We start from the raw sequence: 27492 nt of genomic DNA on the forward strand, positions 1-27492 counted from the left end.
ACCTCTTGGAGATAGTTTGACAGCTAATTAGTTGACATGGCCCAGATGTGTGCTTGGCTAGTCTTGCAGAATAAGTTAAAGCATCCTTAAAGCAGGGCAACCTCCCCCTGAAAAAAACAAACAAAAAACAACAAAAAAATGTTTTTCATGGAAAAGAGTTAAAAGAAAAACTCAGCTTGGGAACAGAAACAGAATTTTCCAGCTTCCCGGCTGCCTTCCAGCCCAGCTGCCAAAGAGGCAAACAGCCAGGTCACTGTGCCTCCCTTTGCATTGGGGGGTGGATGAGACAGAGCTCCTGGGCTCTTTGCCTCTCCACTCCTGGGAGAGGAATGGGGGGATACAGTGCCCCAGCCAAAAGTGAAGTTGAAAAGCTTTCTAGACGTGTAGCCAGTTAACCAGCATTTTGATTTTTCCCCATGGAAAAACCAGAAGCTTTTTGGTGAAACTGAAATCTTCTTGTGGAAAATTTGGCAAAAAAGGGTGGTTTTCATCAGAGTCGTACTAACGAAAACCTTTCAACCAACTCTGCTTCCAACAGACCCAACAGCACAAATGCCAACCAGGATCAGTACAGAAGAGGGAAGCCCTGGCCACTACACCTTTACTTTGGTCCTGGACCCAAGGACAGTGAAGGTGGGAATATGTACTACTGTGCTAACTCTATAGGATGGGAGAATCTGGGACTGATTATGACAAACACGGCTGCATGACACTCTAGGATCTTGCCCTTAGAATAAATCAAAGCTCTACAGGACTAAGAAATGACTTCAGAGATTCCATAGTGAGAACCTACGTTCCAAAACCAATATTGCTACCATGAAAGCAATTATACAGGATGGCCTGCTGGAAATCCGGCGTGAATATATTATCTTTGTTGCAGATCATCAAGGGGATTACCAAAGTCATAAGCTAGGGTCCACACATTATTAATAAAAACTGTATCACTGCCATTACTCGAGACACTGATCCAATAAGGAAGTTGGCATGCTACATAGCTATTCTTGCCATAATTAGGGTTTTCAAGATCAAATTGACAGAGGTTAGTATGTATTTAAGTCCTACTGAAGTCAATGGGATTCAAGCGTCTTCAGCTGGTATAAACTGTCATAGGTGCACCTATATCAATGGAACTGTGACAATTTACATCCGCTAAAGAATTGCCCTTTCCTGTCTAACCCTGCACTGTCAATTTCAGTGCAAGTTTTGCTACTGATTTCAATAACAGCAGGAGCAGGTCCTATGAGGCAAAGGATGAGTCGTCTCATCACAAGCGGTTCCAAAGCAAATATGGGAGGGCACAACTATAGAACATGATTTTTTAAAAACGGAAATCAGGATTGCTCTGCAAGTAGTCACATGCTTATGCAAAGGGAAAATAACCAGGTGTGATGCAGAGAAGTTATGTAACTTGGCAAGTAAGGGCCAGCTGTATATCTTTTATTTACTTGACAACCAATTTGCAGTGCCTACATTGAAATAAAATGTTGTCCCAAATAACCAAAAGCTTCTGCTAGCAACAGGTGTTGATTAAAGCAAAACTGACAGACACTGAAGAGAAGCAGGCAAGAATCCCAGGCATCTAAGTTGTGGCCACATTAATGATGATTAGTTTCTGACTCTAGCCACAAAGTGTTAGGTGTTCTACAAATACGCAATAAGGCATGGCCCTTACCGTGTAACACTTAGGAAAGGGTGACAGTTATCCACATCTGGATAAAGCACTATTTCCTTCCATTCCCCATTCCAGAAATACAGTCTGTATGGTTTATCTGCAATTACCTTAGCTTGGGTTTTAGAGGCAATCCTACTTCAAGCATCAGTTCAGCTGTTTTTGTGGGGTAAGTGGTGTCAGCTGTTCCTTGCAATGGTACTGGTGACGCTAAGGCTCCACCTGACAGCTTGTGGGGCTTTCCCCAGCTCTTGATTGCTGTGATTGACTTACCAAGTGAGGCACTTGTTTTGTCAGTGCACTTTTCTTCTCTTGCATCATACTTGTTGACATTATGAAACCTAGAATAGAACAGAACTACACATAAAAACATAACAAGGGCCATACTGGGTTAGACCAAGGGACCATCTAGCTCAGTATCCTGTTTTCTCACAGTGGCGAGTGCAAAGTGTCCAAAAGGAAATAAATAGCACAAGTAATCATCAAGTGATCCCTCCCCTGTCACCCATTTCCAAGTTATGACAAATAAAGGCTAGGGATACCATTCCTACCCAACCTGCCTAATAGCCATTGATGGACCTGTCCTCCATGGATTTATCTAGTTCTTTTTTGAACCATGTTGAAGTCCTGGTCTTCATAACATCCTCTGGCAAGGAGTTCCACAGGTTGACTGTGCACTATGTAAAGAAATATTTCATTTTGTTTGTTTTAAACCTACTACCTATTAATTTAATTTGGTGACCCCCTAGTTCTTATGTTATAGGAACAAGTAAATAATGTTTCCTTAGTCACTTTCTCCACACTAGTCATGATTTTAGACCTCTCTCATATCCCTCCCCCCCTTAGTCTCCTCTTTTCTAAGCTGAAAATCCCAGTTTTTTCCCCATATGGCAGCCGTTCCATATCCCTAATTTTTGTTGCCTTTTTCTGAACTTTTTTCAATGCCAAACTATCTTTTTTTTTTTTTTGAGACTGTCTGAGTCACTTCGTTCATTTATAGTTAATCAATCATTTATCTTCCACTCTGCTAGTATAGTTCTTCTGATGGAGTTAACTCTTAGAATATTGGCACATGCCAGTGCCAGCCAAGAGAATACTTAGACAGACTTATATGCAGCAACATATATTACGACAACTCCCAAATGGTTAGCAAATTAAGGACTTTGATGTATGTGTAATTAAATAAGCAAGTACATACACACAATATATATATAATATTATATATGTGTATGTACACATCAATCTTATTCCACTCAAATTATATCCTTCAGCCTTTATTAAATACTGTTTCTTTTACTTAACCTGTCTCATCGATTTAATATATTTTCCAACCTGATACATGGAAATTATATTCAAATTAATCAGTGTAACTTGCATTTGTTTATATTAACATATGACCACTTTATGGAAGAAATAGCTATAATTAATACAAAGCTTCTTAGAAAAATCATATGAAAATCATTTGCTCTTTGCAAAAAGCTCTAAGCAAGAACTTTCAATAACTAGTTATAGCTAGATGAAACAGTTAAAATATTAGAGGCATATTTAGGGCTTGATTTTGTACCTGTTAAAATCAGTATCTCCCATTGTAGCAGGATCAGAACATGTAATGCAGCACTGCTTCTGCATTTTTAGAAGTAGAAGTGACTTCATATAAATCCAAACATGTCCATTAAAATGAAAATGTAATATGATATTCATATTTTTACATCAGAACAGTTATAAAATGAATATACCAGTACACAGTGTCACAGTGCAAGACAGAAATTTGAGGCCCAATTTTGAGATGTGTTGACCACTCAACTCCCTTTAATTTGGAGTGAGTTGAAGGTGCTCACTGTTTCAGGTGACTAGGTCTCTAATAAAGCTATATGAAAGGAGTAACATGACAATTCATGTCTGAACTAAGTGTGATTTTTCTCTTCCATTACATCATTTGGTTCTCACCACTGTGTATTACTGCAAATAGTTGACAATCACATTGATACATTTTTATACTGTAGATGCTGTTTCTTAAAGTTAAGTCATTTGGCATTGTGCTTATAATTATTTCATTTCTTGTGCTGTAAAATTATAAACAGTGTGGGTCAAGTATAAAAAAATAATTAAATAGGTGAAGGATGTCATTGCACTTGAATTTAGAGCAATGTAAGATAAGAATTGTTGTGGTAATTTATAGGAATAAATCTTTGAGCAATGCAACCCATCTAACATTCAGTTTCACTTGTGTTTTTCAAGTTTTTCAGTCATCATTACATATGCACATATCTTTAATTTCACCAGACAGGTTATCTATTTTATTACTTTGTTCTACTGATTTTTGAATTCAGTTGTTAAAATGGCTTTATAAACATGCTACTGATTTCTAAATTGCTCTTTTTAAAAATTCACTACCATACACTTAAAGGGAAAAAATAAAGCACTGTATGTTAAAAGGTTTTTTAATCAAATACAATTCAGGATCATTCCAAATGTAGGATGGCTTAGACCTGTATATTGTCTCTTCTCTTTAACCAGTAAAAGGCTATTGAGGTCTCTTGATAACTTTAAAATTGCTTGCACTGTGCATGCACAGAATCCCATTCACTTCCAATATTTTGGAATTCTTTCATTTCATGCCTGCTCACACAGTGAGATTGTTGGAACTGGGGCAAGTTAATTGTATGCTTCAAACAATTTTCTTTTTGTTGAATGACAAAGATGAAGCTGTATTTAAGGCAAAATTAGTCTTCTACTGCTGAAATACTGATTTCCTGACATGAAATACTTTTTAGAAGCTAAGGAAGTGTCCTGACAATGAGTACTGCAAAACCCTCATCACTGCAGCAGCATCTCTTTTGTCACTTGCTCTAGTGATTTTACAAGCAAGAGGAGACAAACTATTTCTTTGTTGCTTACCTAGACTTTAGTTCCATTTAAAAAGTGCCTTTAATAGTTCAAAGTTACAAAAAACAATATTATCCTCAAACCTCATCATTTTCGGCAAGTGAAAACAGGCTCTTTGACATTCAGACTTTGCTAATAAATAGTATGAAAAAAATCGGAAGCAAATACACTCCCCTCCAGGAATTTTAAAAAGGAAAGCTTCTCTTCCAGAGAGCATGTAACACCTCTTCATTCACTCTTTAAGGACGAAACCATGGCTTTGGGCAATTTCAAAAGAGAAAACAAGTTATGGAGGCGGTAATAAAATAAGGGATTTAGGCATTTTACCACTGATTAGAATCAAGACGGCACAACATAAGCAATGGTAAAGTCAGTAAACAAAATTTTACTGTAATATTTCATAACACAGATACTGTATTCTGTTTTTAAGTGTAAAGCTACTGTCTTACACAAGAAAGATGGACAGACCCTTGTTCCAAGACTAATATGGATACAATAAATATGGAGTTTTACATACTAGATCTGTACACAGAAACTGCCCCACAGCCATAAAAATTTACATTTAACAGTGCAACATATAATTTAATCATTTTAGTTTTTCTGACATAGGATGTTTTTACTTACTAAACACAAGCAACTATCTGTTTCAATATACATATTTTTATATATATATATATATATATATATTCAACAATCTGTACAGGTTTCTAAACATAAAACTCCAAAAAGGCACAATTGTCTATACAACATGTACAAAAATGGCTGGAGCTGACGAGAAACAACAACAATTATTGGTCAAGAGTTCATGATTGCACAAAGATTAGTAATGAGTTTGTGTCAGAAAAATGTGCTTTAAAGAAAGGGAGGTTTGCAAACAAACCTGTAAGTGTTACAATAAAAAAAAAACCTAGGTTGCTATTACAAGTCTGTCCTCATCATCACTGCTGCCATCACTAAACTGCACAGTATTTTGCCTTCGTGACAATCCTGCTGGCCTCGGTACTTGTCTATTTGGAGAGACAGTTTGATGGATGAGGGACTTGGTGACAACTTCAGAATTCACCTTTAAGAGGGGTTCTGATGGGGAAGCCCTTTTGACCTGAATGGAAGTGACATCACACTTTGGTTTGCCATGATTTGCTGCATGAGCCTTTTCAGTACCTGTTTTTCCAGGACCATCCAGCCTTTCATATTCCTTTGAAAGAAAAGGCTCTGCAATGTTTTTTACATTGTACCACTGGACCGTAGGTGCCACTTGAGGAGATACAGCACTAGGGATCTGATTGACGTCTGCTGCAGGACAACTCATAGGAGTCCGCTCTGGATGAATTTCACTGGCTTTATTACTGGAAGCTGGTATTTCTGGAACTCCTTGCCCATCTGTAGTTACAGGGCTGACTGACGGGATCAACGCAGGCAGTGCTATATTCAATATTTGCAGTCCTGGAATGTGCGTCTGAGGGCTGGGGTTGCTCTGAGGAGAAGGGTTTGCAGTCAAAACTTGCAGTCCCACAGCATTTAGTGTGAGTCCTGAAGGATGTATTTGTGGGGCTATGTTTGTATTGGCCAGGCCTAATATGTTCACTGTCTCCATGCCTAATGGTGGAAGAGGTTGTAAGCTTGGTGCACTCAGACTCTGGATGCCTGGCACATTAATCTGACCTAAGGGAAAACATGGCACAACACTGTTTACTTCAGCAACTCCTCTTGGATTTGCAGAGCCCGCACATGCAGGGTCACCAAGTGCACTTGTAGTTCTGTGAATCACGCTGACTGCAGGAATGGTGAGCTGCATGGGCCCAGCCTGAATTGGTACAAACGTGGAGTATGTGGCTAGGCCAGCTGGAACCACCTGAATTCCCCCCACTGGAATCATACCATAAGGTGTCTTGGCTTGCTGCTGGGAGTGCAAAGGAAGGTGGCTAAATAAATGAGTCAGAGGAGCTGGCAGTTCTGCAATATGCTGCTGGCGTTCTTGCCGCTTCTCGTCCTGGATGTCAGGATAGGGCGAGGCTGCTGAAGGAACCACCGCTGTTGTCTGTGTGCTTTGGTCCACTGGTGGTGAGGGAAGCCCTATAGACGGTGTGCTCTAAAGAAAAACAACAGCAAAACATTTCAGTATATTAAGATTGCCAGTGCAGCTAAATTAAATCAAATAGTCTAGAGAAGGTCGTTTGAAATATAGCCTTCTTCCCTATAGGAATTTGTAAAAAACCAGTTCAAGACTTGAACAATTCATAACTTTCCTTTCTACATCTCCCCTTCCTCTTTAATTAGGAATTTTCCTAAGTCTAGTACATCAGCTTTCTCTCCGGTGTTATTCCTTACCAGCGTTTTGGCATTTCCCTTATAGTAAATTAATTGTGAAAATCAGATCTCTGCTGAGGATGAACGACAGTGGTATCTCATCACTGAACAGCCAGATCTACAAGTGTCTTTCTCTCTTGGAGGCATTTATTTAGCCACGCATCAACAGCATTAGTGTCTCTGGACTGAAAGGCTAATGCCACAATGCATTGCTGATAGAAGACTACTCTGGAAGATTAGAATTAATTAAGAGGGATGATGATAAAGGGTTCTCAAACTGACATGGTCACATGGAGAAGGCACTGAACTGGGACAGCTGGGTTCTGTTCACAGTTCTGCCACTGACCTCTCACAAGGTTATGGACAAGTAATTTCATCTCTCTCTGTCTGTTTCTTCGCACACCTCTGGTCTATCTTGTCTAGTTTGAAAACAAGCCACTCTCCTTCACTGTGTCTATACATTGCCTGCCACAATAAGGCTCCCATTGCAACTGGAACTTTTAGCTGCAACTGTGATACTGCTACTTATAACAACAGGGCTTACTCTCCTTTTACCCTATCTTACCCATCAGATAACTACAGAGATCGAGGTAGGTGCCTTATGCCATCACCATATGGCTGAGTTATAATATGCTGAGAAGCCGCCAACTGCCGTGCCCAGCCACTGGCTGGCCCTAAGTCAGTGCCGTGCTGCGCGGCCACCAATGGGCCCAGCCCCTGGCCAGCTGCATCTAAGCGCTGAGACCCCAATGGGAAGATCCACGAATTGCGCACCACTGGCTTAGGTGAAGGTGCACTGGGCTGGAAACTGAATACAAGTCTTAATTCTTTTCAGCCTGAGATTACCGTAAAATCTCGAGTATAATGTGCACCCATGTATAATGCACACCTTTCCAATGTCAGAGTCCTGGGAAAAAAGTGAACTCCTATATATAATGCACACCCCCATTATACTCACAATTTTACGGTATATATAGGAAGGAAGGGGCTGCTCACACCTGCAGGCTCGCCCGGGAAACGTGCTCGTAGCACCAGGGAGCCGGTGGCGGAGTCTGAAACCTGCTCCCTGCCCCCCTGCCCACGCACGGCGCTGAGCTCGCGCCTGCCGTGGGGAACCCAGCTGTCTGCGTGGAGACAGGGCAGACAGCGAGCCAGGGTGCTTCTCGCCTTGTCCGGGAACCTAGCTGAGCTGGTGCCAGCTGCGGGGGACCCACTGGCCAGCTGAGCTCATGCCTGCCGCGGGGGCCCCCTGTCCAGCTGCCCGTGCGCTGTGCCGAGACTGGGCAGGCAGCGAGCCAGGGCGCTGCAGTTTGGCTGCACCGCTGGCTCCTCGCCTTGTCTGGGAGCCTGGCGGGGCGCCGCACTGCAGCTGGAAAGTTTCTGTGCAGTGAGGTGGGTGAGTTAAAAACTTTACCAGAAAATCTCTTATGTATAATGCTCGCCCTGGCTTTGACCCTAAAAAAACGGGAAAAAAAGTGCACATTATACTCAAGATTTTACAGTAGTAATTCTGTGCTCTTCCCACTCCTTGGTACTGAGCAAGGGCATCTATTGTGCAGGTTTTCTGGATCATGGAACATAGACTTAGTGCTAGAGTAGTATGCTATTTGGTATATACCACTGTTTAGTCTTAATAGTACTGTCAATTTATTCCAAATTTTAGCAAAAAGCTAAAGAACCAGACTACAGGCAGTCCCCGACTTACGCAGACCCGACTTATGTCAGATCCGCACTTACGAACAGGGCTTTTCTTGCCCCGGAGTTCACGGGAGTCGGGTCGCCACCCGTGTACTCCGGGGCGAGAAAAGCTTCTCCCGGTCTCCCTGGTCTGCTGGGGGGGGGGTCCAGCAAAGCCGCTGGACCCCCCCAGCAGACCAGGGACACCCGAGCAAAGCCACCCAGGCGGCAGGAGTCCCGCTGCCTGGGCGGCTTTGCTCTTGTCCTCCTGGTCTGCTGGGGGGGGGGGTGCAGCTAGTGCCCCCCCCCAGCAGACCAGGCTTTTCTTGCCTACCCCGGGGTAGAGCAGCTGGGGGCTGCCGGGTTGGTCCCGCAGCGCTGCTCCGGACCAACCCGGCAGCACCCCAGCTGCTCTGCCCCAGGCGTCCTGATTCAGCCGCTGCTGGTCAGTTTCAGCAGCGGCTGAATCAGGACGCCTGGGGCAGAGCAGCTGGGGTGCTGCTGGGTTGCTCCCCAGGCTCTCCAGCCGCGCCCCAGGCTTCCTGGAATCAGCCGCTGATCAGTTTCAGCAGCAGCTGACTTGGGGACGCCTGGGTTTCTTAAGTTGAATCTGTATGTAAGTCAGAACTGGCATCCACATTCAGCCGCAGTTGAAACTGATCAGTTTCAGCAGCAGCTGACGCCAGTTCCGACTTAGGGACTGTAGGTTTGTTCTTAAGTTGAATCTGTATGTAAGTCAGAACTGGCGTCCAGATTCAGCCACAGTTGAAACTGATCAGTTTCAGCAGCAGCTGACGCCAGTTCCGACTTACATACAGATTCAACTTAAGAACAAACCTACAGTCCCTATCTTGTACGTAACCCGGGGACTGCCTGTATAACTAATTATTTTAGGCCTGGAGATAACAAAAAAAGTGGGTAGATTATATTGTAAAACCTTTTTGTTTCTACATTATTATTAGTATGCTCCTACAATCTGATTTTTTTTATATCTGTATCATTTTGCAAGAACAGTATGAAGAATATAAAAGGAGGAAGCAATTTGGGTTTTAGAAAAATCACCAAAATAAGCATCAATAATGTTTAGTTCCCCAGCTCTTGAAGGGTTTGAAATACAAGTCTCTCTTCTCCCCCTACATTTAATATTCTAACCTTTGTAACAATAGCTGGTGTGGCAGAACTTTCCAATGCTTCTGCTGCATCTGGATAATCTACAGACATCTGATGACATGGAGATCTAGGAGACAGGCCAGGGGAAATGGTAGGCTCTATACTTGTTTCCCCGTCTTGTATTTTCTCCTCCTCTGCTTCTTGATGTGCAACTGCTATTGGCCACCTGGCATTCCTGCAATCTGACTGTACTGTACTGAGTACAGTCATCTTTGTAAGTAGTGCTTTAGGCAGACCATCCATAGAGTCTGTGTGGATCCCAGCAAAGCAGTCTGTAATTCTGATATCTTCATCAGCGCTTGTGGCTTCCTGTAGGATGTTTCTAGATGGATGATGCTGAGGACTGGCTGTAACTGAGGGGGTTGTAGATAAGACAGATTCAGCTTGACTGTCTTCATCATCATCTTCATTGTCATTGTCATCGTCATCTGGACCATCAGAATCCTCCACATCATAGCCTGACCGATCACCGAGTCTTTGCTTCTCCCCTGTAAAACAGAACCAAAGCAGAAATTAGACAAGTAGTTTATTCCTCTCAAGGCCTAGAAACACTTTGCTAACAGCATGATCAGCTATGTGGAAATACTTGAAGGCAACTTGATAGTATCTGAATTGCAATGTTAATACAAAAACAGTCACAAAAATATAGCACCCAACACAAGTGCATCAGCTACTTTTCATAACTATGTAGTAAAACAACAACAAAAGGGTCCATACTTCCATTTTCTGAAGTATATCTTTAAGCAAACTTGCACCAATCCTGTATTTTTTATTTATGCATTGTTCTCATGCCTGTGAAACTGCAATTTTCCCCTTAAATCTTCTTTCTTTATAGAGAAATACTTATTTTGCAGAGAGAGGAGGGAACTGATTTTCTGGTTCATTAAGTTTCTAATGACAGATCAGTATGCCAAGCTTACCAGTGGGATATTTCTCAAGTTTGTTACTGACTCAGTTTTGCATCCTTGGACTTAGTATGAATCACTATTATACTGTCTTTTGAAAAAGACAAACAGAAATAATGGAAAGTGCTAGTCAGAAATTTGTCTAGTAAATGGGCAGAAAAGACTAAAATTAGATTTTACCAACATTCTTCACTTGAAGAAAAAAGTGGCCAAAGTATTAATAGCAACCAAATATACTAGGAGTTAACTGATAACAAGTGCACAAAACAACTCTGATTCTACAAACACTTAAGTAGGCAGGTAACTTTACTCAAGAGAAATCTCATTGATTTTTAAATCTAAAAGTTGAACTGACACCATTGTCTCTGCCCATCACCCAGGCACCAAATTTTAATCAGTTTTATTGGTAAACAAAACTAGAGATATTCACCTTCCTTTGCATCATATCTTCAGTAAAAAGAGAGATATTCCATCTGTCATATCTGATTCCAAGCCAAACTATCTGGACCATATTTGACAAAAGACAAAATGTTTGGACACACTAGTATTTTATTTTATGTTGGATTAAATGTCAGTCTGTTGAAGTCTCCAAAGAAAATATCAGCAAAAACCAGCATTTGGCTCAGAAAAAAACCAATTCAGTTATGCTTGGTTTGTTTCAGTGTTAAAATTTAAAAGAGAGCCTCTGCTTAAGGGAATTTACACAGACAACTTGTCAGGATGAATGATTTATGAAAAAAAAAATCAAGCCTTAAGAATTAAGAGCTATCACCACTGCTCTATCTAGCCATGAAACCACAAAAACAATGTGCGCACACACAAAACCACACAGAGTTTTAGATAATATAATTGTATAATTAAGAGCTCTCTCTCTCAGCATTTCAAGCCTTAATGCTTTAAATTAGAAGTAGGATTACGATATGGAAGAGGTTCAGCCCTTGAATTCTGTTTCATGATCTGTGCATTAACTAAGAGTATCAGAGGGGTAGCCGTGTTAGTCTGAATCTGCAAAAGCGAAGTAGGGATACTAAGTAGGGATACTAGGGATTTTCTTTCTACGCTTGTAGCAACAATTAACTGAAATATAATATGTTAAAGCCACTTTAAATCTATCATGTTATTAAAATCATGCTAGTGGAAAAAGTTTGGTTATGCTTTAGCCAGGCTTCATTTACAATGTTTACCTCAAGTCAAAACTTATCAAGAGGAAAAAATATCTTTTTTGGAAAAATTAATTTTAACAAGCTCATTCCTTAAATATGCACAGTAGCAGAATAGTTATATAAATTATTCGTCAGTCATCGCACATTTTATGTTTTTTTTTTATTTTCATCTCTACTTCCTGAAAAGATAACAGAAAACTTAGCATAATTAAGTAAAGGCACAAAATACACACACACACACACACACACACACACACACACTCAAACCAACCCCCCATATATTTAGGTTAATTGGATTATTCAGCTTTAATGTCACTAAATATATGAGACTTCTCTGCACATAGATTTCTTCACAGTGACCTATGAATGTCTTCATTTTGTACTTTAATCCTAATGCGCCAGTCAGTGATTTTCAAAGTTTTGGGCCTTAGGACTCAGTCTGGATTCTCTTTTAAGTAGTGTTCCCTAGTGAGAGAGAGAAAAAAATCACCCCCATCCAGGTATGTAGCTACTATGATATAGCCATAGCTGTCATGCAAAACTGTGTGCTGTGAGTGTTTACTGATGGTTGAGACCTGAATGTAGCACCAGGCTTGACACACTGCATGGCTGTCACTGAATAGTAACATCAATCATTGTCATTCAGATTTTCAGCAATTTACAAAATTGCAAATTTTCTCTGTAGTCAATGTCAGCATCTCTGCATTTGGATTGTCTTAGCTCCCATCGTAAGCATTATTTAAAAATCTGGATTCCGACTAACCCTTTTACTTTTCTCAACATTAGTATACATGCAGTGTGCTAATATTCATGCTTCATTTCTTTTCTTTTCTATTGTTCCCATAATTAAATTTCCAATACAAAGAATATTTTAAATTAAAGTATGTTCAATGGTACAAATAGCAAAGCAAAGAAGGGTATTCAAAACATTGGCTGTGCTTCCCAAATGGAGAACACCTGCATTATTAGATTAAAATTCATCTAGTCTGGGCTTTTTAGGTCCAGGTCCACAATTAAGATAAAGGAGTTAAGATTTAGCTGAGAGGTATCCAGCACGCAGTTAAACTGGATGCACTAACCACATATTTTAAAGAATCAGATTTTTTTTAAGATCAACTTGCAGCTTAGCTTTAAGAATAGATGCATGTTTTGTTCTTTAAGTACATTTTTATTAGCTACATTATATATTGCAGAGGCATTGATGTGCACAGAATAAATCATTATATAAGGACTAAAAGAGATGCGAAGTGATTAAGCCAAAATGCCCTACTTCATAGTGAGAAATAACCTTCTCTAAACACACATTTACTATTATGGATCTTGCAGGGAAATACTGTTAATGTAGGACCTAAGTCAATATATTTTGAATTTATGTGTATGCCTCAATCACTATGATTAAAAAGTGGAAAAAAGGGGGTAACCATGTATGGAGACTTGTTCCTTAAATGCAAGGCTTAATGTGGGGTTATCGTTTCCCTACTTTCCTCCATCACCTGAGTTTGCTAGCTTCTACATAAGTGTAGTTACCGAGAGCCAGACGCTTGCATTATAAGCAACCTGACAGGAATGACTATGGTTCCATTACTTCTATATTGCTACCAAAACATCTAATCAAGTTCTTTTGCCAATGCAAAAAGAAATACTCTGCTTTGTATTCATGAGTGCGTGATCACTGCACTGATAGGTGCACACATTTTTGCAATTAATGAATGCTAAGAGTATTATCTGACACTAGCAACTTTACATACAATAATGTCTGGATATGTCTAGACTGCATTGTTTTTCCGGGATACTGGAGGTATCCTGGAAAAGCAATGGTGTGTCCAAGAAATACATCCGCTTTTCCAATTTGTTTTTCAAAAATGCGGATGGGCTCATTTGCCATCCCTGAAAACCTCGTTCTATGAGGCATAAGGGTTGTATTGAAAGAGCACTTTTCCGAAATTTGGAGCCATGTAGACACGTCAAATTTCAGAAAAGCCTCTTTCGAAAGTAAATCGGAAAAAGATACGCAATTTGCGTATCTTTTTCTGATTTAACACTGCAGTCTAGACGTAGCCTGAGTCTGACTCTACAACTTCTGCTTTCTTTTTAAGTGGAGGGGAAGAACCATGAAGGTTACAGGTTTTTAGTAAGATGGTGCTTTCTTTGGAAGGTTAGTCAAACAGGGGCAGTGACCACTTATTGTAACTGAAAGAGCCTATAGCACTTTTTCCCCCCCCAATCTTGTTAACCAAGAAATCTTGATCCAACTCCAATGTTGGTAATTGCTTTCTGCCTACTTAAGGCCTCCTTACAATTTTAGCAGGAAAAAATGTACTCATTGCTCGCTGAGCTAACTTGTGTATGCTTTTGTTATTAAATAGTTGACATCACAAGAGCTGTGTGCTTTCTGCTGTGGACAATCTGAAAAGCAGTACTGGGAATTTTTAATATCATTAGCACTGCTAAAATGATTGGGTTTAAATATTTAATTTGCTTAGAAAGTTTTGACACTCTCTCTTGATCACAAAATAACCAATACAAGAATCCAGCGTAGGAAAAATACTGTCATCTTCAGCAAAAAGAAAGGAAAAAAGTGTATTTGGAAATCGTTAAGGATGTTTGTATAAAGCATTCAGGATAAGTGAAAATTAAGGTTTCTGGCACACTTCATAATTCTACCCTCTTATATGTATGATGTTTGATTCTCTGCAATTATGCGATTTAATACTTTCTAAAAGAAAAAAAAATCACACATCCCTCTAACATCTTAGATACACAGGGATAACATTCCATTATTTTGTAGTGTTGTATATGTATGGGTCCAAGCAACATTTGTAAGGGAGACAGGTACTGAACGAAGCATGGGCTCTTATGGAAGCACAATTGAATTGCTTAACTTAACTGTTTAACATCACTTAACTGCACAAATCTCATGTTAAGATTTTTTTTTTAAGGCTGAAGTTCCCATATATTTTAAAGAAAAAGGCTCTATCCGGAATTAATAATGTAACTCTTTATTCAGTGGGTTCCTGATCCAAAGCCCAGTGAAAAAAATACTCATGCATTCTTCAGGCTGGCAAAGGAGCCCTATGTTTTTTCCAATGTGTACCTGAGCAGATACAGTAATTCCTCATTTAACACATTTCAGAAAATGATCGTGTTAAGTGAAAACGTGTTATGCGGGGTCAATTTTCCCATTGAAAATAATGGAAAAGGTGGGGGTTGCGTTTTAAGCGGTGGTGTCTGTTGGGACCGGGACATAAGATTGGGGGAGTAAAGGGACTGGCTTACAGCAGAGAGGGGAGGTGTTTGGCTCTGGGGAAGGGAAGGGGAGGAGGACTGGGTTAGGAATATGTCCCTGTGATGGGTCGGCCGGGACCCGCACTGTGTCCGGTGGGGGGGGGGGTCGCCGAGGAACAGTGCGGTGAGTGGCAAACCCTTCGCTGCTTTGCAGGGAGGTGGGGGGAAGCCCCGCGCAGCCACCGGCGATGGGCTGGCTGGGGAAACCCAGCCGTCGGCCTGCAAGTGGGGACGGAGGAGAGGGGGCAAGGCGTCCGGCAAGGAGGAGTCAGTGGGGAACGATACGGAGAGCGGCAAACCCTCTGCTGTTTGGCAGGGAGGCAGGGGAAGCCCCGCGCAGCTGCCAGCAACGGGCCGGCTGGGGAAATCGTGTTATTCCAGGGACAGTCATGTAATTTAAAAAACATTCCCTAAAAAAAAAAAATATCGTGCTATTGCGAAAACATGTTAAGTAGGCACGTGTTAAATGAGGAATTACTGTATATATGTTCACTAAGCATCTGAATTAGCCTCTCCAGATTTGCTTCCTTTCCTTACAAAATTGGTGAATATGCCTAAAAACTAGTATCCAAAGTTCTACAAATGCTTATCCTGAGATTTTCAAGCACTAGTAACTTTCCAAGAACAAAACTAATTTATAGTCTAAATTTTTCAAGGCTCCTCTGTTCTAGAAAAGTTATTTCCCAGTCAAAATTCTAACCCCACCATTTTGGCACAAAAACTGTTTAAATAAAATCAACCTCAATATTTTAACTACAAAACCATTTGGAGTAGGAGGTAGGTGGGTGAGGGTGTTTTATTCTCCCTCTAAAATGTCTGAGCCACTATTTTTCTGCTCAAACTTTTCCAGAGAATAATCTCCTTAGGCCACAACTGAGACCTGAGCCTTTCACAAAGATAAATGAAATTTTCAGGAAGTTAACTGCAAACAGTGATTTAATAGAAACACTGACATAACTTTTCACCATAGATTTTGCTAGCACGTCAGCTATAATCATATTTAGTAAAATTGAGGTTTTAATCCTACCCACTGAAGTAATTATACTAGCTTTTGTGGTAAACCCTCTTGACTCATTTTATCTTTATCACCTTGGGCTGTCTATCAGATCATGGTGTTGATTAGTTAGTAGCTGTAATGACATTTTACTTCCAAGATGGAAAGAAAAAATGTTCTTCAGCACAGAAACATTAGTTGGAATTATTAGCATCTTAATATGTCCATTACTGAGTGCCTAAGGCTTATTTTTTCCAGCACTGCTCTTATCAGTTGAGGATGCTACAAACTAGAGGAAAGAAGCAGATAATACTAAGCATCTCTTAATATACTTTTGGAAACTCTTTATTCATTTAAAACATTTTTTTCTGCATGAATCCTTATTGTATATGGTTTTGTTAAATGCTGGTCTGTTAGTAATAATATTTACATGAAGCATCCCAGCAAATTTTTCATAGTCTAAATTTTGAATTTTTCAGTATTAATTCTGATAGTGTCAGAAATAAGTGTCGTGTCTATAGGACTTTTTCAGAGCCTAATCCTTCAGCCACTCAGGCCTGCAAGTAATGTCACATTGATATCAACTAGCATAGTTAAAGGACTTATAACTTGACCAAATCTGGGTAAATTTTCAAGGGAAAAGGTGGTCCAAGGACTACTCCCCTGCTCCTTTACTTTGTAGCAAATTCCAAGCTTTGGCTACAAAATAGGAGAACACTAGAATTCTTCAAAAAACAAAACAAAACAAAACAAAAAACGGTTGGGAGAGAGTTTAGCACTAGCATAACTACTATTTTTGCTTAGTTTCATTTTTTTAAAGAGTGGAATTGGTATTGCTGAAAGTTTCCAAAATAATTCCGTGTGTGGCAGAGGGGAAGCATGGAAAATTTCAGCCAAAATGGGCTAAGTTTGGCAAAGTTTATAAGCTACTGAAAACATGGAATGATAATGGAACACATTAGACAATCTTAACCACGGGTGTTACTAACAGCTCTGCTAATGAGAGACTGAGGTACCCCTTGCTCACTGAATATCATCTTGGGCTACATTTATTGACTTATGGCTGTATCTGCCTCTGAGTTTATTTTGTCCATAACATGTTTACACTTCAAACTGGGAATATCAAAGTTGACAACTAATTAAGACATTTATTCAATACTATCAAGTTATAGACTTTACCCAAGTTTAAGATATAGTATACTATGACAACAAAGGTGGAGATGTTTTCAAATATGACACTGTATCGTCATTGATATATAGCAGTGTCTCCTTTGTAAACCATTAACAACTAATCTGCTTTTCTAATACAGGTTGAACATCTCCCTACTCCAGCACTCTTGGGACCAGACCGGTGCCAAACCAGATAATTTGCCAAATCACTGGAGGTCAATATTGTCTAGGAGCATTACCAACACTGCCACTGCTTACTGGGGTCTTAGAAGACATTTAGGGTTAAATCAGAGCTGAGTAACAGCACAGAACACTGACACACAAGCCTGGTGGCTGTAAACAAACTTTATGGGATTGTGGGAACCTTGGCGACACCCACGATAAGTGGACAGCTGGCTGATTAATATCATGCTGGATCACAAATGTTGCCAGACCACGAAGTGCCAGACTAAAGATGTTCAACCTTTAGAATTGTAGATATACACTAGGGTTGTGTATACCCTTTTTTGTGGTCTTTTTTCGAAAAAACCTCCTTGCGTCTAGACTGTTGCCCCGTTCTTTCGAAAGTAAATTGAAAAAATGCGGCAGTTTTTTCGACTGCTGAAAACCTCGTTTTATGAAGAAGAACGTCTTTTTTTGAAAGTGCTCTTTCGAAAAAAGGTGCTATGTAATGCAAACTGTGCTTTTTCGAAAGAGAGCATCCAGACTGCCTGGGTGCACTCTTTCAAAAAAGTAGCTTGCTTTTTCAAAAGTACTGGTTGTAGTCTAGACGCTTTTTTTCCCCCGAAAGAGGCTTTTTTGAAAGAGACTTGCAGTCTAGACGTAGCCTAGATGTTAAGAGTCTTGCAATGGACATCTCCAATGCCACACACAGACCATTCAAAAGTACATGGTAGAGACTTTTTACAGACTTATAGGTAAGTGTTAACAAGAAAGTTTCAGAGGGATAGCTAAGGTTGCCAGATGGTTTCAACAAAAATACCGGACACACTTGACATTACATCACAATCTACATCACATCTTATTTAGAAAATACTGGACATTTATATTTTCTCATTTATATTTTCTCAATTTGTCTCCTGAACAGAAAGCGAATACCTGGCAACCTTAGGGATAGCTGTGTTAGCCTGCATTTGTAACAACAGCGAGGAGTCCTGTGACACCTTAAAGACTAACAGATTTATTTGGGCATAAGCTTTCATAGGTTAAAACCACTGTGTCAGATGGCATCTTCAGACATAGTTTAAGGTGCCACAAGACTCCTCATGATTTTTTAAAATTCAACTCACAAGTTTACTTTAAAGATTAATTTAAATCCTGATTCAGCTATTGGTCTTTGCTCATTACTGTCAGACTCATAGTGACATCTGCTGGAAGCAATGTAAGATCCTCACAGATGAGCAGCTGTAAATATTTGAACCTGAAACTACATTTAAAAAAAAGTGTTTATGGCTTCTCACATTCTCTGCTTCAAACAAGGAGTATTACTCACATATAATCTCACTTGTAAATCTCATTATAAATTATCAGTAGTCACAAGCATTCTATTCCTGGGTCAGAGGAGTGTAGAGTTACAATGCATGTTACATATATTTAAGCTTAGCAAATGATTGTTACTTATTATTTTAAAAAAATCTTTCAGAGAAAAGATAAAGTAAATTTTAGATTCTTCTAGATTCTTAGAAGTAGATTTTTACTGGGAGATTTTCATTTATTTTAATCTTTGCTATGCAGGTATGATAAGAACACAGAATGAAAGAGCATTATACTAATTGAGAGTCTTGAAAATCAGCTTATGAACTATTGTGATAACATTCTGCTTATTAACTTAGAAAAAATCTGATTTTTAGAAAGGCTCATATAATTTTGTTTCAAAACTACAATTCGGTGTATATCATCACATATAAAATAGCAAACAATTACAGCGTGGAAAGCAAGAAATATTTTTTAGGATGAAAACTTTCTGCACAGAGATTGCCCACAAATTCTCATTACTGGAGTTTGTTAAATAACTGCTATAATGTAGCTAGTGATTGACTTAAATCTGCAAACTGTTACACTTGTGAGTAGTTTGATTAGGGCAAGCAGCCTTACTCATATGCACTTGGCAGGATCAGGCCTAGAAAGTTTATAGTGGAAAAGATATACACATTCATCTTATTAAAATGACTGAAAAGTAAAAACAAACATGATCAAAAGGAATATCCCCAGTTGGATTTTGTCTCACTAAATGGTTCACTTCTGCTGACAGCTGAATTCAGATATTAACATTCCTTACATTGTAACCCTTGGGGACAAGAACATTCCATGGATCAGAAGATGAAAGGTAAAATGACATCGGGATGGTTTAGAACACAAAAGGCGAAACCAGAAAGTATTTACTAATACCCCAATGATGACAAATCCAAATACAAAGAACTCTGTTAAAAGCTCTGATCCCACAGATTCTTACTTAGGAAGGGGGAAATCTTACTCTTGCTCTCTTTTAATAAACACTAAACCTGTAAATTCTTAAATGGAATGACTGCAGTGTCACTAGTTTGAAAAATGGATAGCTTTAAGTTAGTGCACACGCTACGGAGATTTCTAAACAGCTTTCCATTCCTTTTTCTATATGTTGTTATTAAAATACTGCCTGGTAAGAGTCAAGCTCTTTCTGACATCAGAACAGGGCTACTTATATTGCTAAGATAACACAAGTAGTTCACTTGAACCTCTTTAATCCAGCAACCTTGGGATATGGCCTATGATGGATTATGGAATTTTCCGGACCATGGGTGTTCGCCATTATGAAGGTGAAACAAAGAGTACTGTCCATGTACAGTATACATGTCATAAGATAAATCTTAAATGCACTGTATTTAAATTGTTATTGGAGATGAGGGTGAGTGAGGGAGATGGGGATGTGGGATCTGGGCAAGAGAAGAAGGGGGGATGCTTACTTGGTGCCTTGCACCTGCGGACACACGTGGCCAATGGAAATGGCGGGGGAAAAGCCTCCAGGTAAGTGCTTCTCCGTGCTGCCTTTCCCCCAGCGGGGGAAGGGGAAAAGTGCAGCAGCAGCAGGTAACTGGCAGACTCGTAAAAAAACTACTAACTTTTTGCCTGAATGCAAACATTGATTTCAACTGATTAATCTGAGGAAACACCTACAGAGTTTTATTGGAGACAATGGTTTAGTTAAGTAGGCATCACCAAAAACGGAGAAATGTATATAGCCAATAAGAATACATATTATTACATATGTTAGGATAACAAATAACAACACAAGACCTACTGACAACCTGATGCTTCAAGACATAAGTAAACAATTAATTGTCTGAGGGAAAGATGAATTTTCCTCAGTGATAAAGGCATTTCTAAGAGGCTTGTCCTCCTAGATTTCTTGCACCTTCCTCTAAAACAGCTGCCATTGGCTGTTATCTGAGGAAGACTATTGGGCTAGCTGGACCATTGGTTCCTATGATATAAACACGCCATTTCTAACAAGCAGTCAGCTCTATGATTAAAGAATACAAGCATGCAAAGCTGCTATTTATTAAGAGTAGAAAAAGCATAATTTGACACAAATAAAACATTAACCACCGAAAAACAAAGGTTGTGGAAGGCGTAAGAATCAAATACCACTGATGTTATTTTGTGAAGTCAGATCATTTACACATCTCCAAAGACGATAAACGTGATTGTCACTATAAAAGTGCAAATCTAATGCCATACTTTAGTTGCATTGAAGTAATGTATTTTACTGTGCAGCATAATAATTTAGTTCTATTAAAAATAATCCCGATTTTAAATTGTACATGCAAGGTGAGGTCATCTTTCCAATTTATAACAAAAGAACAGTCATACTGGATCAGACCTAAGGTCCATCTAGCCTGTCTTCCAACAGTGGCCAATGCCAGTTGCCCCAGAGGGAATGAACAGAACTGGTAATCATCAAGTGGTCCATCCCACTGTTCATTCCCAGTTTCTGAAAGACAGAGGCTAGGGCTACCATTCTTGCCCGTCCTGGCTAATAGCCATTGATACCTGTCATCTGTGAATTTATCTAGTTCTTTTTTGAACCTTGTTATAGTCTTAGCCTTTACAACATCCTCTAGCAAAGAGTTCCTCAGGTTGACTGTGCGTTGTGTGAAGAAATATTGCTTTTAGAAAACAGTACAGTTAGTAAATTCTAGCTTATCAAGCCAACAATGCTAAATTATTTAGGGTATCATTTTCACAAGTGTCTCAGAGACTTTGGAGACTAAGTCCCATTGACTTACACAGTGAGTTACTTGTGTTAATTCAGAGGTTAAATGTTGCTATTTTGTAACAGAGATGAAGCTTAATAATGTGGTTCTTCTAAAAATGTGTCTAATTTCTCCAACAGAACAAACACCTTAAATAAAACAGAGCAAATGGATTTTTAACAGGACACAGGCTCCTCAGTGGCTCAGACACTTTAGAAAATGTTACCTTTAGTAATATTTCCCAATTTTCCATCTCTATTGGAGATTTTCATGTTAATTTTAAAATGTTTCTTGCACATGTAATTTTGCTCTGGAACAACAAGAACACAATAAATGGCTGAAGAAAGCAGCTTTTGGAAAAGGAACAAACGAGGGGAGTGGCACATACCAACCATTTACTACTCTGACATGCCCCAAAGGGAGAGTTCCTATGTATTCTTCATGAAACCAGGTTGGGGTGACATGGGGGTAGGCGGTACATGCCTCCCAATGCCGTAGTCAGGACAGAAAAGGGGCCAACAAGCTGGCTCAAGCAATTGGGGGGTGGGGAAGGTGGGGTTCTGGCAACAGGGTTCTCTCACCCTACACTCACCAGTGGGAAGCGGAATGATGCGGCCAGAAGCTGGGAAGCTCTACATCTCCCTGGTGCTGCTGGTGAGTGCAGGGAGGGGCCCCAATTTCTGCCTGCCAGCGCCAGACCAGAACCTGGGTCCCACTAGTCTTGCAAGTTTCATTAGGATGGGGAAGGGGGAGGGAGGAAGGCGGCAAAGAAGAGGTGGGAAGGGGCCTGGGCTGGAGTAGGGTTGTCCCAGCCCTCTCATGGACAAGGAGTGGCACAGGGAAGACTCATGTGGAAGGGTAGTCAAGTGGCCAACGTAGCCAATGCCTCCCCTCCTATGTCCCTCATCAGCCATCACCCCATATCCAGGTGGAATGGTTAATTCTCTCTTTGTTTGGAAAAAAGAGACTAGAGAATATTAATGAGAAAACTTTATACAACTTTTAAAACATAACACTAATACAGGTTGGACCTCTCTGGTCTGGTGTCCTCAGGTCCTGAGTGGTTCCGGATGAAAGAATTTGCCAGGCTAGGGAAGGTTTCCTGCTACCGACCCCTCCCCACTGCTAGCTCCTTCGGCCATGCTGCCAGACAGACGATACGGCTGTCATAGCCTCGCTACCAGACCAGCTGTCCCAACCCCCGCACCAGCACGGTTGCTGTGGCCGCTTGCCCCACTGGTAGCTGAGTGGCACAAGCCCCATTGCTGGATGGCATGTGGCTCTGGCTGAGCTGCCAGAGCCCCAGCCAGGTTGTTGCAGAACCAGCACCCTCTGCTAGGGTGGCATGCAGCCCCGATCTGGCTTCTGGGTTGCCCCGGCTCCAGTTGGCTTGCTGCAACCCTGGTTCAACTGCTGCGGCCCTGTCCAGGATTCCACTCCTGGGCTGCTGTGGCCCCAGTCCCACTGTCACTGTCACTGTCACGATAAGGTTGCTCTGCCGAGCTACCACCAGGCTCGCAATGCAAACTCTCAGCTGATGGCCTGCCTCTCCTGGGGCTCTCTTATCCAGCCACATCTCAGTAAATTTACTAAAGTAGTAAATTACTACATAGTCTAAAAATTATAATTAAAATAGTAATTTAAAAAAAATCAATTGTCCAGAGCACTAATGATGATGACTTTAAAACCAAAAATATAACACTAACTTTATTACTATAAAAGGCTATTTAACAATGCAGTCATTAACCTTTCATTCACATTTTTCCAAACTCTAGTGAATAGAATTCTCTCCTGATCACATATGTTACAAAAGGCCAAATAAGACTGATAGCTGCAGAAGAGTATTTTGAGAAAACAGTTTAGGGTTTTTTTTTTAAATTTTGTGTGGAAACTGAATAACTGAAATATACTTTTTTCCTGCCAAGCATGCAGTGCAACATCACAAAATGTCACATTTTTCACTGAAAATAATTTTGCTTGAAACCATCAAATTTTGTATTAAAGATGCACAAAAATTGAACCAAATATCATATCTGCAATAGGGATGTTAGCGTGTAATCATGTACACAATTAACTGATAAGCTTGGGATTATCAGTTAATTCTATCTACATGCACCTCCCCACTTGCTACTTCTGTTTCAGAGGCAGTAAGTTGGGGGGGGGGGGAGGAGGTGGGAGCTGGTGCCTGTGGGGAGCCAGCTTTTAAGTTCCCCATCCTTGCTGCTCCCCACAAGTGCCAGCTCCCATGGAGCCACCTCCTTCCTCCCCTTGTGCTGCTGCCTCTGAGCAGCACAGAGCATGAGGAGGGCAGGTGGGAGCTGGTACATGCAAGAAGCTGGCTTTCAGGCTCCTGCCTCCCATCCCTGTGTGTAACCATGTAACCACTGAAAAATTCAGCTGTTACACATTTACAAAAAAACATGTTTCATAACATCCCTAATCTGCAATAAAATGCTTAATTTATGAACATTTTGCTGTAAATATTTTGTGCAGCTCATCCGAGAAAGCAAACAAGCAGTCATTGTGCTATATGCAGAAGACTCTGCTCTTGCAGCAGTGGTTGAGTGTATATCACTAGGTGGGGATCAGTAAACAATTCTGCAGCTTTCCCACCTTCACTCTTATTTTCTCCATTAACAACGTGAACGTCAGTAAAATGCAAATATTACAATTGATACAAAAAAATAAAACTAAATGCTGTTGAATTCTAAGCTGCCCATGGAAGAAGGGAGAAGGTTGAGGATGTTCTAGAAATGCAGAATTAGGGACAATACAAGTTTTCATTAGTGGAATAAGATGGATCGCTAGCACTAGTCAACTCAGAGAAGTAAAACAGGATATAATTTTAGAATTTGGTTTTGGATCTAGAAATTCTTCAGTGTAACGGTGGAATTCATCCGCCTCAGCCACCCATCCAACTGTTCCACAGTAGAATGAGGCCTTTTTAACATTGGTACATTTTTCTTCTTTATGTTCAATAGTTTATTAGACTGTGGAGGAAGCTTTAAAGAGAGAAGTGGTTAAGAGTTTATTGAAAGAAGAAAGGGTAATAGATTAGTGCACTTGCTCCACTTGACAACCAATAGCAGACTAAGTGAATCAGTCTGAATTTAATTGTTAATAATGTTGAGAATGTGACTCAATGTTCTTCTGTTGGTATGACTCAGTAATGTTCTAAGTACAAAGGAAGCTGCATTTGCCCTTAGCACAAATTGATTTATTCCTTCTGAAGAGAAAGAAAACACAAAAGTAATCGTTCTTATTTGACAACAAAATTCACAAATTAGTCCTCTTACTAATTGATGTACAGGCCAAGTATCTCAGAAAATATGCAGCAATTACATATTCACATCTATTTCTCACTTAGAAGTTTGTGTTTCTGAGATATGAAGTCTTGTAAAACTGGTGGCATTAAACTGGGTAGTATTTTGTAAACACTCCCAAGCAATGGACTTTTAGCAAATGTCATCCCTCTTTTGGCTGATGTGTCTTTCTAATATCTTTTACTTTCTGTCATATTTCTAAGGTGTCTGTCTATCTTACCAGCATTTCCTTCTTACAGAAATAAAAGCCTTTGGGGTGAGAAAGGCTTAGGACATGAAATGAGAGAAAAATAAATCAACAAAAGAGCAGAGTAAAGAAATGAAGATTTCAAATCCCTACCATATTCTTCTCCATCCTGGTCATCTATTAAGCCTATTGAAACACCTAAATCCATACATTTCTTGCTGTGTGCCTTGGACTTCATGTGTTTTGTCAAGTTTCCTTAAGAGAAAAACAAAACCAGATTACTCTTTCAATATGTACCCAAGATTGTCACATTCTGCACATAGCTCTTCACTGATGCAAATACAGCTATAGGTGTACTTTTGTTTTTGTACACGATATATAACTTGCTTACTCTTTCCCGCACACTTGGATAAGCTGTGCATAGTTATCAAACATCATACACCCTGAACAGAGTGTCACAACACCCAAGTTTTAGGGACAAGTTTGTGTCCTAAGCCCCACCCCTCTCAGGGAGGCACTTACCTCAGCTTGCCTACCACAGCCAGGAACCCCTCTCCTAGAGTCACACTGCTTAGGTGGCGAAGGCGTTCTTTTCAAGAATGAGATAGGGACTTGCCACCACCACAGTGGAAGTGCTTGCTGCATAAATTGTGATGAAACAGATGGGCCTAAAGAGTTAAAGGAGTTTACATAACCCTGTCACTGTCCACCATTAAACAGTTTGGTTTCCAGAGACATTACCCTGATTGGTGCCATGGTAAATGTACCATTAAAAGCCTTTTAATTCTTTTATTAAAGTTACAGAAATGAAGGAAAAACAAAACATTTGAAGTGCGACGTATTAAGAAATAATTCAATTTTAACAACATTCCTTTGTTCTCTGTGCTTGAAGAGAATTTTTAGAAGGAACTGACACCTGCCTGACAGTCTCTTAGACAGTATAAAAGCCAGTAATAACTGTCCTCTTTAGGGAAAAGAGAAGTTAGAAGAGAGTGGATGGAACTGTTGAAGTTTGAAACAGTTTCCTAGAAGACAAAACATGACAAACACAAGCAAATGGGGAACAAATAGAACAATGATTGAAAAATGCTGCATCTCTCTCTAGGGTTGACTCTCAGCAGCCATCTCCATGCTGGAGAATCATGTGGGGTTTTCAGCCACTTTGAGACCTGGCTGAAGAGTTGGGCTGTGTAAGGCATTGCATTTAGCTGTCCCAAACTTACAGCAGTGTTGCAAAATATGCAGCCTTGGCAAGCTAAGGACAGAAAGGAAAGGGAAGAAATACAGCAGGGAAGGAAAGAACTCGCTGAGGGTGGGGAGGGATTCAACAAAGTCTCACATCCCATAGATTGCGATTTTGCCACTATGATATCTGGATCCTTCTTTCAGGCCTTGCTTGACCAGGACAACTCTTAGGATTAGATTGACAGCGTCACAGAGGATTCTGGATTCCAGAAGGCAGTGAGGGTGGCAGCCATGATGGTGATGCTCACTCCCCCCCCCCCTTTTTTTGGTCAGCAAGTGCTGCTCATGCTCCATTTTCATTCCCAAGATCTTTCCTTTGAAGAGCACCAAAAGGGAGCGATGGGTGGAATAGTTCATCCCCTCATTATGTTGTTCAGCAACTAGCTCTAATTTCCAATCCCACACTTCTCTAGTTTACCAGGCATGATCTTAACATAGTCCTAGAGTTATGAGAGTAGTTCTTTCTGGTTAAACTAATTCAGTCTTTTGGTTTCCATTCTGTAAGTTATCCTATGTGAGATTTTATGAACTTTTATGGACTTTCCCCCAGAGAGGCTCAAAAGTGGGGTAAATTAGTAGGCCCAATTATTACTACATGCTCCTCCCTTTAATTTTTAGCTCTGAGATGTGGAAAAACTGAGTTCAATCCCCCCCTCTGCCTGATGGTGAGAAAGGGTTTGAACAGGGGGTAAGAAACGGTGCATCTACACTGCACCATAGGTGGAAATAGGATATGCAATTTGACCTACGCAAATTGTGTATCTTATTTCAATCTTATTTTGAAATAGCTTATTTTGAAATTTGGCACTGTTTACACAGCACTTATTTCAAAATAAATTGCTATTCTGAAACGTCCCTCATGGAATGAGGTTTACAGGGATACCGGAAGTATCCCGAAATAGCACTGCAGTGTAGACGGAGCCAAAGTGGCCTAAAACAACTGGGCTATGAAATCTCTCTGATTGGCATCTCTCATGTTGAAGCTTTTCTACTCTGGAAATATACTTTCATCTCCTTGCACTGGGTGATGGGGAGGGCAGGGCGAGGCACCGTGATACTTATAGTGAGGCAGTATCATGCCTTCGCAGAAGCAGAAACTGAGGTTCCTAGGAAACTTCTACTCTAAAAATGTAAGCACTTAAGAAGAGATGAATTTCACCCAATATGAACACATTAAAAAAATCATCCTGAAGCTCATGAAGGCAAATGCTTAGTTAGTACAATGCATCGCAAAATCGTTAAAAAGTCATGTGCAACACTATAATCACCAATCCTCTCC

At 40.3% G+C, this 27492-nt stretch overlaps 1 protein-coding gene across 6 annotated transcripts in view; it reads right to left on the reverse strand.

Moving 5' to 3' along the window:
• Window positions 1–4921: 4921 nt before the first annotated feature.
• The window catches only part of HIVEP1 (HIVEP zinc finger 1), a 165685-nt gene continuing 143114 nt past the window's right edge, over window positions 4922–27492 (reverse strand). For 5 of the 6 annotated variants that reach the window (XM_075921249.2, XM_075921248.2, XM_075921247.2 and 2 more), the window contains 3 exons: window positions 25122–25223; window positions 9692–10197; window positions 4922–6644 (listed from right to left, as the gene is read on the reverse strand). In XM_075921249.2, the coding sequence (XP_075777364.2) occupies window positions 5463–6644; window positions 9692–10197; window positions 25122–25223 (1790 nt within the window). In that variant the 3' untranslated portion in view covers window positions 4922–5462. The remainder of the gene's footprint in view (window positions 6645–9691; window positions 10198–25121; window positions 25224–27492) is intronic. The other variant, XM_075921256.2, reaches the window with a different exon arrangement.

Source organism: Pelodiscus sinensis, chromosome 2, assembly GCF_052426305.1.
Source record: "Pelodiscus sinensis isolate ZL-2025 chromosome 2, ASM5242630v1, whole genome shotgun sequence".
NCBI classification, from domain to species: domain Eukaryota; kingdom Metazoa; phylum Chordata; order Testudines; family Trionychidae; genus Pelodiscus; species Pelodiscus sinensis.